The 13,415-nt window shown below is 44.2% G+C and overlaps 1 protein-coding gene across 23 annotated transcripts in view; it reads left to right on the plus strand.

The window, feature by feature from the left end:
- The window catches only part of RBFOX1 (RNA binding fox-1 homolog 1), a 1,664,339-nt gene that overhangs the window by 1,564,429 nt on the left and 86,495 nt on the right, over positions 1–13,415 (plus strand). For 20 of the 23 annotated variants that reach the window (XM_053276061.1, XM_053276046.1, XM_053276045.1 and 17 more), the window contains one exon: positions 12,723–12,803. The exons of the other annotated variants lie outside the window; for them this stretch is intronic. In XM_053276061.1, coding sequence (XP_053132036.1) covers positions 12,723–12,803 — 81 coding nt within the window. The remainder of the gene's footprint in view (positions 1–12,722; positions 12,804–13,415) is intronic. 23 annotated transcript variants of the gene reach the window in all.

Below are 13,415 nucleotides of genomic sequence, written 5' to 3' on the forward strand. Positions count from 1 at the left end.
GTATCTCTCTTATGTTTCTTTTTAGATTGTGAACCCTTTGGGGATAAGGGAGCATCTTATTTATGTACTATTTGTTTTTCTTTGTAAACCGCTTTGGGGACTTTGGTTGAAGAGTGGGATATGAATATCCGTAGTAGTAGGCTTGTCCTCTTTGCTAAGCAGGGTCCACCCTGGTTGCATTTGAATGGGAGACTACATGTGTGAGCACTGCAAGATATTCCCCTCAGAGGATGGAGCCGCTCTGGGAAGAGCAGAGGGTTCCAAGTTCCCTCCCTGGCAGCATCTCCAAGAGAGGGCTGAGAGAGACTTCTGCCTGCAACCTTGGAGAAGCTGCTGCCAGTCTGTGTAGACAATATTGAGCTAGAAGGACCAAGGCCCTGACTCGGTATATGGCAGCTTCCTATGTCCCTAGGTCTTTTTATGTCTTTATGCATTTATATTGATTTATCTTTGTACTTCTGTATCTTTATATAGCTCAGTTTTGAACAACTTATTGTTTTGAATTTTTATCAAAGTTTGTACCTGTAAGAGATTTTCCCTAATACAATCTCAGATCCCAAAAATATGTCCCCGAGGTTGCACAACTCTCCAGGACATATTTTTGGGTGGCACAAGGGCACGTTAGGGGAGATCAGTGGAATTTGACCTTCTCCCATACCTGAGTTAGTGGAAGCCTTCCACTACACATGTGCATTTCTCTCTCTCTCTCTCTCTCTCTCTCTCTGCGGGGGGTGGGCGGGGCATGAACACTAACCTCATTCCCCTTCTCCTGGACTTACTAGCAGAACAGGATCAAGCAAGGGAAGCCTTTTCAGCTGTAGTTTAACATCAGAACATAAGAACAGCTCTTCTGTGCTCATTTATTAATATCCTCTTCAGAGGCACTTCCTTAGTGTAATCCAAGGGAAAGAGTTGTGGTGTGCAAGGACAAGGCAGTGAAGGGGAATCAGGAATATTACTAGTTTAATGAAATAGATATGATGTACAGAGAGAGTCAATTGCTGCAGACTGCTTTTTTGGGCTCTTGCTGCTGGCTGTGTGTGAGCCCCGCCTCTGCTCCAGAGCTGGAATGCAAGTAACTAAAGCCCCATTCAAAAGCTGGCCTGGATCAAGGAATGGGTTAATCAAAAACAGCCATCAGAAGAAAGAACATAAGAACAGCCCTGCTGGATCAGGCCCAAGGGAGCCCATCTAGTCCAGCATCCTGTTTCGCATAGTGGCCCACCAAATGCCACTGGAAGCCTACGGGCAGGAGTTGAGGGTATGCCCTCTATCCTGCTGTTACTCCCCCACAAATGGTACTCAGAGGCATCCTGCCTCTGAGGCTGGAGGTGGCCTTTAGCCCTCCAACTAGTAGCCATTGATAGACCTCTCCTCCATGTTGCTTCCAGGAACAATGCTAGACTTAAAGACATCACAGGGACTTCCAGAGGATGGGGGAAATGCAGAGCTGTGGCTCCTCGAAAGAGAAACCACCATAGGGCTGCAGCGCCTTCATCTCCACTGGGAGTGAAGTACAGTTAAAAGAAGTGGGAGGAGAACTGCTCTTGCGATCGCATGCATGTTTTGTTCCCTCTGTGATGCAGGGTGCACTTTGATCTGCATTTGGGTGGGTGACTACATGTGAGTGCTATAAGATATTCCCCTTTGAGGATGGCCATAGCTCAGTGGAAGAGCATCTGCATGTGTGCATGCAAAAGAAACCAAGTTTACTCCCTGGTTGCATCTCCAGGTAGGGCTGGGAAAGACTCCTGCCTGAAACCATGGAGAACTGCTGCCAGTCAGTGTAGACCAGCCCTGCACAACATAAGGCCCAGGGTCCAGATCTGGCCTGTGGGGACATTTTTGATGGCACAGGTAGCCTCCAGCAGCTGGAGCCCCCAAATTTGGCATTTGTGTGGAGCTGGAATAGTCAGGTGCCCACTGGCTGAGCAAGGAAAGAGCTTATTTTCTGGCCACTGTCCTTGGTTAAAATTCTGGGCCCCTGGGGGAAGACCCACAATTGTGGGGAAGGACATGCAATTAACTAGTAATTGCATTCATATTTAGCTTTGTAGTTAATTTTACTGCAATAACCAATGCACTGAGAATTGACTTTGCCCCCCACCCCCAATACATCGCCGTGGTTGTTTGTCGCCCACTGGGTCATTTGAGTTGGGTGCCCTGGTATGGACTGTACTGAGCTAGATGGATCAAGGGTCTGACTCAGTAGACGGCAACTCCCTATGTTCCTATGAAAGAACCTGCCCTACCCTTCTCTGTCCATCCTGGCTGTGGAAGTATGGTAGGAGCAGGGTGTGGTTGGCTTCAGGCTATTTATTTATATTTTATTTATTATTAAAACTTTTATACCGCCCTTCCAAAAGGCTCAGGGTGGTTTACATTAAAACAACATTAAAATCAATTAATTAAAACAAAAAATTATAAAACAGCATAAAACAATAATTAACCATTAAAAACATCATAAAACAACAATTAAATAATCAGAACAATTTAAAAACAAGTTTTAAAAAGCTGAGAAAGCTTGGTTGAAGAGATGTGTTTTCAGAAGTTCTTAAAAAGTCGCCAGAGATGGGGAGGATCGTATCTCAGCAGGGAGTGCATGCCACAATCTCGGGGCAGCGACTGAGAAGGCCCGTCTCTGTGTAGCCACCAAACGGGTCAGTGGTAACTGGAGACGGACCTCCTCAGATGACCTCAATAGGCAGAGGGGCTCATAACGAAGGAGACGCTCTCTTAAATACCCAGGGCCTAAGCCGTTTAGGGCTTTATAAGTTATAACTAGCACTTCGTAATTTGCCCGGAAACCTATTGGCAGCCAGTGAAGCTCCATCAACAGAGGAGTAATGTGGTCTCTCCGAGATGACCCAGAGACCAACCTGGCTGCCGCATTCTGAACCAACTGAAGTTTCTGGACTACGTACAAAGGCAGCCCCACGTAGGACGCATTACAGAAGTCCAGTTTTGAGCCTGGAAGCCAGTCTCAGAGGCTGAAGAGGCTGACTCGCTCTTAGATCTTCCAAGACACTCTTGCCAGCTCAAACCTATACAAATCTGTTGAGTTCCATTGGCATTCCCATATTGCACATGATCAGAGCTTGCATTTTGCCTTTGGTCTTGGGTAAAGTGCCATTGGAATGATCATTGCAACCCTTCTGAGGTTGAACTCTGTAGCCCACCTAAGACCTGGGCTTCTTGATATAAATGGCTTTGCGTTAATGACAAATATCATCATATGCCCGTAGTATAATTATTGATTTTTTTTCTCGGGCTTAGGTAGAATTAACAACCCAGCATCTAATTGCCTTCCAAGAGTGGGCCACAAAGGGTTCACATATTTTGTGCATTAAAATCAATATTTTCAATCTCTCTGGAGGTGATTTTCTTAATTTAGTGGACTTTCCTCTAACATTTATTTTATCTCTTAATTATAAAATGGCAGGTTATTGATTTTGGCATGAAACTTCATGGGGCTCCCCAGTGCATTTTTGTAGCCAACTGTGGGCTGAGGTATCTGGCCCTCCTAATGAGAATCTTTAATTACCATTAGAATTGTATTCATGTAGTAGTGTGAATTATGATGTTTTGCCCAACAAATGAAAGATATAGAGCTTCCTAATGAAGCTATTCAAATTATTGGTTTCTAGCTTTTTTAGGTGCATGTCTTTGTCAGGGCTAAGCTGAACCCTCTTGCTTAATTTTGCATCCATTTTCATAAGAAGTACTTCCATTTCTAGTGATTTCCAGTGCTTTCAAAACATTTGTTTTCATTACACTTATTTCAGATACTTCTTCCCCACCCTTCCAGCCCAATATTGCTCAGGTTGGCTTTCAGGAAAACCAAGAATATGCAATAAAAATAAACGATTAAAACAAACATCAAAATGAATGCAACAATGGTTTGAGACCACTGTTGATTTGTTTCTGTTCTCCTTGGTGCCACTTTCCTCCTCCTCGCTTGCTCTCTTTGGCTCCTTTGGGGATGATCGGAAATCTACAATGGGTCCAGAATGCAGCGGCTCGTTTACTTATGGGTGCCAGAAAATATGATAGGGTAACACCTCTCCTGCAGTCATTGCACTGGTTGCCTGTTCGCTACCGAGTTCAATTTAAGGTCCTGGTTTTGACCTTCAAAGCCTTGCGGGGCTTGGCACCTATCTACCTACAGACCCGCCTCTCCCATCCAGTTACATCCCGTCTGGTCAGATCAGCTCAGATGGCCCTTTTTCCGAGAGGTTCGGGGAGCTAGAACCCGTGAAAGGGCCTTCTCGGTTGCTGCCCCACTTCTCTGGAATTCCCTTCCTCTGCAGATTCATTTAGCTCCATCTTTGTCGATTTTTAAATCTTTATTGAAGACTTTTCTTTTTCACCAGGCTTTTACCCTGTCGTTTATCTATCCCCCCGCTCCCCGTTAGTTACTTTAGTTTTATTTAGAATGTAATTTTAATGCTGTCTTTTTTGCATGTTTTTGTACACCGCCCAGAGTCTTTGGAGTGGGCGGTATATCAAATGTTTCAAATAAACAAATAAACAAACAAACATGATGTGCAGTGTACTGGTGATAACCACACCAAGACTGTTGTGGTCTTCGGCGGCTATCCCCATGCTGTTCAGAATGAGCAATTGCACAAGCAGCAGCAGCCCAGGTGAAGTTCACGCCACCACTGGTATGGTGCGCTTCATGCCGGCCACTGGTTCTGCTATATATGTAAGCTCTATTGTAATACCATTGCCAAAATTACATTGGGACACCAGAATGAATTGGATTATGCAACATGAGGGCAAATAAATGAGGTGCTTAGGCACAGAATGCACAGAATGCAAATGGCCGGTAGCTTGGTAAAGAGCTGGGGGAGCATGCCTGCCACACTGGGAGGCTGAGTGATGGTGAGGGGCCAGGGTAAATAAGCAGCTTTTCCCCACTCTTGCTGCAGCTGCCTCCGGAATGCCCCTTTATTTTTAAAGCCAAGAGAGAGCCAAGCAAGCATGACTTGTCCCTTTAACTAAGCAGGGTCCACCCTGCTTGTATATGAATGGGAGACTGGAAAGCTGCCATATACTGAGTCAGACCCTTGGTCCATCTAGCTCAGTTTTGTCTTCACAGACTGGCAGCGGCTTCTCCAAAGTTGAAGGCAGGAGTCTTTCTCAGCCCTGTCCTGGAGATGCTGCCAGGGAGGGAACTTGGAACTTTCTGCTCTTCCCAGAGTGGCTCCATCCCCTAAAGGGAATATCTTGCAGTGCTCAGACATCAAGTGTCCCTTTCATATGCAACCAGGGTGTACCCTGCTTAGCTAAGGGGGCAAGCCATAGCTTAGTGGAAGAGCAACCACATACTTGTGTGCAGAAGGTTCAAAGTTCCCTCCCTGGCTGCATCTCCAAGATATGGCTGAGAGAGACTCCTGCCTATAATGTTGGAGAAGCTGCTGCCAGTCTGTGTAGACAATACTAAGCTAGATGGACCATGGGTCTGATTCAGTATATGGCAACTTCCTATTTTCCTAAGCCTGGTCTTGGCTGCTCATAAGAACAGCCTCTCTGGCTTTCATTTTCAATGCTGCCATCTTCAAAAAATGCACACAGAAAATCCAAATAATATCATCGTCCGGGCGAGAGGTTCCTTTTTCCTTGGCTACTAAATGATGAAGAATTTGACCACTTTTGCAATAAAAATGATATATCTGCAGAGAAACTGTTGATTTAAAATATCTTTAATCTGGATAAATAAGTTTTGTTGGAGTTTTTTTAAAGTGGGGGAGAGAGCGAGGAGAAGGTTATACAAAGCTGTCAGGGTGGCACTGATGAATGGCAAATTCACCCGTTTCTCAATTGGCGGTGAAGACACACACCACAAGGCTTAACCGCATTGTACATCACATCTGCCAACTCATTTCTTTGATTAAATATTCCATCAGTGCAGGCTATAAGGCGGTAAACCTTAACAAGATTCATAAGATGCGCCTCTTGAATACACATAACTCACTTCCTTGGATGGAGAGCACCCCGCATGTGGAAGAAAATTAGAATGGAGTTAAATTACTCCATAAGACAAGATCAATAGAGGGGAGGGGGGATCGACCCCCTAACGCAATGCAAATTTAAGATATAGTTATGTCCTGACAACTCCAAGCAGACAATTAAAGTCAAAAGTAGAACCCTGTAACGTAAATCAACTCTAAAACCTTGAACATAATAGTAAACGGTCAGGGTTGCTTGGCAATTCTTTGATAGAAGCAGACTTTGTATTAAGAAAGCGTATGAACATGTGTTGTTGTTGTTGTTTAAAGGGAGGGAGGCGAATGTAAAGTAGTGGTTGTTGTTTCGAGTCTCTTCCCACACAGTATGAGATGATGCCTTTCAGCATCTTCCTATATCACTGCTGCCAGATAGAGGAGTTTCCCATAGTCTGGAAAACATACAAGCGGGGATTCGAACCGGTAATCTCTGGCTTGCTAGTCAAGTCATTTGTCCGCTGCACCAATAGGTGGCTACTGTAAATTTTAAAAAAGGAAAGTGTGCCGTCAAGTCGATTTTGACTCCTGGTGCCCTCAGAGCCCTGTGGTTGTCTTTGGTAGAATACAAGAGAGGTTTACCATTGCCATCTCCCTCACAGTATGAGATGATGCCTCTCAGCACCTTCCTATATCGCTGCTGCCCAATATAGATGTTCCCCATAGTCTGGGTAAATGAGAGCCAGCGTGGTGTAGTGGTTAGAGTGCTGGACTAGGACCGGGGAGACCCGAGTTCAAATCCCCATTCAGCCACGAAACTAGTTGGGTGACTCTGGGCCAATCACTTCTCTCTCAGCCTAACTGACTTCACAGGGTTGTTGTGAAAGAGAAACTCAAGTATGTAGTACACCACTCTGGGCTCCTTGGAGGAAGAGCGGGATATAAATGTAAAATAACAACAACAACAACAACAACTGTAGTCAAGAAGAAAGAAAAACAAGTCAAAATAATTGACATAGCAATACCAGGGGATAGCAGAATAGAAGAAAAAGAAATAGAAAAAATCACAAAATACAAAGATCTACAAATTGAAATTGAAAGGCTGTGGCAGAAAAAGACCAAAATAATCCCAGTGGTAATTGGCGCCCTGGGTGCAGTTCCAAAAGACCTTGAAGAGCACCTCAACACCATAGGGGCCACAGAAATCACCATCAGCCAATTACAAAAAGCAGCTTTACTGGGAACAGCCTATATTCTGCGATGATATCTATAACAACATCAACAACACTGACAATAAAATTCTGGTATCCCAGGTCCTTGGGAAGGACTCGATGTCTGGATAAAACAAACCAGTCAATAACACCTGTCTGACTGTGTAAACAAGAAATAATAATACCAGCAGGGATTTGAACCAGCAACCTTCCTTCTGCTTGATAGTGAAGCATTTCCCCACTTCACCACTTAAGGTGGTACTACCCCTTAAAATAGAGGGAAGAGACGCAAAACTGTAAAATCACTAAGATGATAGTCATAATTATAAACTTCTGTGCTTGAAAGGATAAGGACATAAACAATCTAAAATACGTATAAAAATGAAGTGGCTAAAATAAAATATGTAAAATAGGGTCGCTAACTGGGAGGACTGAGTGGGCAAGTAAAATATCCAGTAGTTAAAAGCAATACAAGGCTAATACATGGTTATGGACCCATGTCAGGGGGACCCAGCAGATCTTACACACTGCCGTGCAGAACTTGGCAGTGTTACAGGTGAAGGCCCAGTCTTCGTCCAATAGTGACATTCAGGTGTTTTATTTATTTATTTATTTATTTATTTATTTATTTATTTATTTAACACATTTGTATACCGCCCAAAACACAAGGCTGGGCGGTTTACAGCAAAACAATAAACACAACACACTTTAAAATTTAAAATGTGAAAAACTATTAAGTTCTCTTAAACAGCCAATGGTGGGGTAAGGGAGACAAGACAGCTCATGGCTGCTTGTGAGGACCAGCGGGAGGCAGTGGCAAACCTGCCTGCAGAGCCCTCCTTCAAAATGACGTTCAAGAAGCAAATGCTCTCTTCACCTCAGTGTGGGCTTCACTACTAGCTAGCAAATCTCCATTTGTAAATATGGGGGGGTGTGGGGAGTGGCCTGACCGTCCTGTTGGAATTTTGTGGTTTCATGTCAGTTTTTCAACTTCTGCTCCTCATAACTTCGTCGTTTTCCCACAGATTCCTTTTAAAAATGGACACAGTTGTTCAGCAGGTTATGCTGAGCTTTTAAACACCTGTTCTAGCCTGAATAGTGCAAAAGGAAACCTTTGGGGAGCCATGGAAGTTTGGCCGGGCAGGGGGCGGGGAGACGGGTGAAATAACTTGATAGAATGCTGCTCTATTCTTCTTCTGCTCCCGTGCCTGTGGAAATAAAGTACCACATGAAATAAGGAATAAGAATAGCTTTATATTCTGGAATTCAGTCCAGTGCTTCCACTGCTGTTGGGGTCAGGAAGGTCTGGATGGGTCCACTTGTGAAGGTAAGATCCCCTGAGACTTTTCAGGAGGAGAAAACTGCAGCAAATCATCATGCAATCTCATTTGGTACGCGAGGCTCTTGCAGGGGCTTCCTCCTCCTCCTCTCCTCCTCCTCCTCCTCCTTGTCAGGAGTTCCTACCCCCACCCCCTGTGAGACAGGGTTGTGTACCCAGCCAAACGGCAGGGTGCCAAGGGAAGCCAGGGGCTCCAAACGCCAAGGCAACCCCAGTAATTACCTCTCAGGAGTCAGGGAGAGCTCAGAGAGAAGTTCAACAGCTGTTGTGGCAGTGGGGGGACAACCCAGGGGATGGCAACTTGCTGAATAGCAACAATATTAACTTTTGAGAGCCAGGGGTTGGCTGGCCACTACACCTGCCCAGCCAGGGAAGGCAGAGCAGGTTGGAAGTGGGGAGGTGTGTCTGAAATGCAGGGCTCTATTTAAAGCCAGGGGCTGCCGAGGACGCAGAGATCGGGTGGGATGGGCTTGTTGGTCTGACTGTCTCCCGGGGAGGAGATCAGACCTTTTGTTCCCGCTGATAGGAGAAGAAGGGAGTGAATGAACTTCCCTCCTTCCCCAGCTCTGAGGCCGTGCCCACGCCTAGAATTTAGTGCTGGAGGGCAGCAGGTTTGCTTTGGAGAATTCCTCACCCCGGGAACGCTGATACTCCTCCTCCTCCTGTTTGTTTGTTTGTTTGTTTGTTTGTTTGTTTGTTTGTTTGTTTATACCCCGCCCCTCCAGTACATTACTGCTCAGAGTGGCTCACAACATTAATAAAATAGAAACAGTGTTAAATAAAAGATTGCTTGAATCCACATCTAACCACATTTAAAACGGCAACTTTTTAACAAGTCCCCAATTAAAAGTTATTAATAAAATGCTAGAAACGGAGAATCATAAAAACGAAAGCGCCTCCCAGATAGAAGCAGCAGATAAAAAATGTAAAAGCGTCTTTTAAACTATGTGTTTTTAATTGCTTTTTAAAAAAACTCTGAGGGAGGGAGCATGGCGAAGCTCTTCAGGGAGGGCATTTCAAAGCCCAGGGGCCACCACCGAAAAGGCCCTGTCTCTAGTCCCCGCCAACCACATCTCTATTATTGGCAGGACCACGGGCAGGACCTGAGATGCATCCTCTTCCTCCTCCTCTTCTTGCCTCCAACCGAGGTCTTGTTGTGGTCTGAGCATGGCTGGGTCTTGACAAGTTTCCAAGCAGGGCACAGCAGGGCGATCCTTCTCCCGTTGTTTATCTCCAGCATCTTGAGAGAAGCCTTGTCCTGGAACTGCATATTTAGATTAGGAGAGTGGGAGGAGGAACCAGAGCTAAGGAACAGCAGGGTGGGAAAAGCCAGCTGGGAAAGGAAATGAGGACTAGCTCTGATATATGTCAGCGTTCCCTTGCAGACACAGATGTGTGCCTCCCTTGAAACAAACGCGAAACTAGCAGGTTCCTCTTTGTGCACAAGGGACTCTAGAAGGGGGCAACACACTGAACACAGCCATACGGACCATAGTAACATATACATTGCTTTCCTTTATAAAACTTACAGACAAACAGTATGATAAACAGCCTTCGATTAACCCTGCGCTAGATTTAAATGTATAACCAATTAACTAATTTTAATCTCTCAAAAAATAACAGCTGTTGGCATTTTTCTTTGAATAATCCTTGTTTAGTTTCCATAATAGTGTACATTTTAATGAAAAACTCATTAGAATGTAACATAGGGCATAATTAATTCCGGGTGATTCTTTCTATGTAAATAGCTGGTACAGATGCTGAATTCCATTTTCTGCTGGCTTTATTAATTTTTCATACACCAATATTTCAGCCGTAATGGGTTGTAACAGCTCCTCAGAAGTTTTAGAAATGCATTAACTGTCATCAGAGTCGTTAATCTAGCAGGGATTTTTGCCATTTGTATGATAATACTTTAGCACTACATTTTAAAAAACAATGGCAACAGCTTTATTTTCTTTAATGTTTTGAAGCAAACATCTATGTATAATTAACACAAGTAATATGAAACAATATTGGGTTAATTTGTCTGTATTTAGAAAACAAGTTAATCCGTTGCGTTAATGGTAGCCTAGAATAAATTTACTAAAGGGAGGAAGGGAGAAGTGGAAAGTAAGAAACGATCTTTTTTTTTTTTTTTAAGGATGAAATCAAAATGAACGGCGCATAATAAAAATCTGCACTTGAAAGGAGTAGCATTCTATTAATAATTTTTTTCCTATTTGTTCCTACAGAGCTTGTGGGCGGTCACAGTTAGGAGCTTGTATTGAAAACCAGGGAGTCCCATTTTTAGTTCTCATCCAGGGGCATAGTTAGGGGAGAAGGGGCCCGTGTTCACCCTTCTGCCTCCCTAACTCCCCAGTAAGTTGGATAATAAAGAAAATAGGGATGGGAGGAGCTGGTGGCCCCTCAGGTGCTGGAGGGCTCCGGTTTTTTGAACCCATCTGCTCAGTTATAGCTACACCCCTGCTCTCATCTCAGCCAATAACTTACTCCGTGCCCTTAGGCAAACTGCTCTCAGTCTCAGCCCCACATCTTCCATATGGGGAGGATAGTACTGACCTACCTTAAGGTGAGGCACCACACTCAGGAAGCCCATCTTCATGACCAGCCCTACCTGGGCGGTCCATCCAGGTCAATATTGTCTACACAGATTGGCAGTAGTTCTCCAAGACTCTCCCTCAGCCCTTTCTTGGAGATGCCAAGGAGGCAACTTGGGACCTCAGATGCTCTTTCCAGAGTGGCCCCTACCCCTACGGGAAATATCTCACAGTGCTCACACATGTAGTCTCCCATTCAAATGCAAACCAGGGCAGACCCTGCTTAGCAAAAGTGACAATGTATGCTCATTACCACAGGACAATAGACCAATGTTCTGATTCAGTCTATAGGAGCATATAACTGCACCACTAGACGGGTGTGTGTGTGTGTGTGTGTGTGTGTGTGCGTGTGTGTAAATAAATTGGGTGCCTCTTTGTGGGGAGAATTCATTGTTTAATTTTCTTTTGGTGTGCTTTTACTGCAAACAGACAGAAAAAGAAGCAGGGATCCCACATAGCACAGTTTGCAAAACTGCTGAAATGTTCCTCTGCTACAATAATGGGTTCCAACATTTTGAGTTCTGCTGTGATGTACACACACAATAGAACCTCAGCATTTGGGTTGGAATCCAGCAGAGGCAGATTCTATGAGCATCCCAACCTTGTATGTTCAAAGCAAGCTGTATCAACCAGCAGGATCGCTTTGATATCTGTTGAGAAGAAATTTCAGGGAAGTGGAGAATAATTTTCATGGCAGGGTCGATGTCCGTGATGGCTCCATCAGCAACAGGGCTGAATAGAAGATAACCCCGAACTTAGGATGACCCCCTTAAAACAGAGGCTATATACAAGTTATACCTGTATTTACCAGAAGGAAGCAGACTCTGAATTTAAGATGAATCCCTCCCCCCATTTCTAACATCAAAGGACTTGGAAGAAACCTAGTCTTGGATTCAGGTAAATACAGTAGGTGGTTTTGGCTTCAGAGAGGAAAGAGACATGAGAGAGAGAGAGTAGCCACTCTTATGGTCATGGGGAACATACCTTTTCCAGCCTCCCAATGGGACGTGAAGGTGTATATCTTGGAGTAGAGAGCATCAGTGTGGTATAATTTCCTAATGCAATATCATAACTAGGGATGTGTACAAACTGAACATTTTGATTCAAATTAGAATCAAATTAGAATCAAATTTCAAAAATCCATTCTGAATTCGAATCGGATTTAAAAAATTTGGTTCAAACTCGAATCAAATTTGAAGAGATTCGAGCCTGTTTTGCCCATTTTTAAAAACCAACCAGGGGGCCTGAATGGTTGTTTAAAGGTGCCGAACGGCCCTCGAATCAAATTCAAATTGGATCTTGAAAATTCGATTCAAATCAAATCGAATTGCTCTTTTAAGGAGTGATTTAATTTGAATCACTCAGATCACCCAGATTCGAGTCAACTCAATTTGAATCCAAATCAGTTTGCACATTCCTAATTGTAACGATACTTGGGAGGGTTTTTTTAAAATTTCTGGTGGCCAGAGGCACTGTGCTTCAACAGTTTGTCATGTCGGGGGGATATATATATATATATATTAAATATATATATTTAAAAGAATATGATCAGCTTTAGCTTGAGTATTCCCAATATCAGATCGTACTCTCTTCCTCTCTCCCTCTCTCTTTCTCTCTTTCATAGGCAGGGTGCTGCTGTGCCAAGCAAACCAGGAGGGATCTCCCGTGTACAGTGCCCCCAGTTCACTAGTATACACATCCACAAGTAAGCCAGCATTCACGCCTTCTTTTTGTTTTGCCTCTGAATGTCCATCACACCCTGTGACTCTTTGCTTAGCTCCATGTGACGTTCAGAGAGAAGTGACAGAAATGCTCAGCTGCTGATGTGTTTTTCACAGGAAAAAGGCAGCAGAGGCGGGTCAACTTAGGTCAAGTGTTGGAATGTTGGAACAAGGCAGGACGGAGGGGGAAATCGCACCCCCACACACACACTCACACACTCACGCACCTGGGAAATCAAAGGGGGAGGCAGACCTCATGCTGGAATGTTCCAAAGCAGTTGTGACCTCAAGTCCATTGAGATCCCATATCTTTAGATATGGGGATCTATAGATTTTCTAGATATAGCTATGGAACTAGGGGGTCCCCAAAGAAGGGGGCAGTGAAATGAGAGGCAGGGGGCTGATGGAATCAGCATACAGAACAGCAGTTGTTATCACCCACTGCCCCTCCCCCCAAAATGTTTCCAAATGAACCTCTCCGTTTTGTATGCCAAGTGAATGTGGTAACAATTTAGGGCTTTCTCGTGACCATGAGATTATTATCTTTTCAGTTTTATTCCCTCTATGTATTTTTGATTCGACGAGAGGTGAAATGT

The sequence above is a fragment of the Hemicordylus capensis genome, chromosome 13 (genome assembly GCF_027244095.1).
Source record: "Hemicordylus capensis ecotype Gifberg chromosome 13, rHemCap1.1.pri, whole genome shotgun sequence".
Taxonomy (NCBI): Eukaryota; Metazoa; Chordata; class Lepidosauria; order Squamata; family Cordylidae; genus Hemicordylus; species Hemicordylus capensis.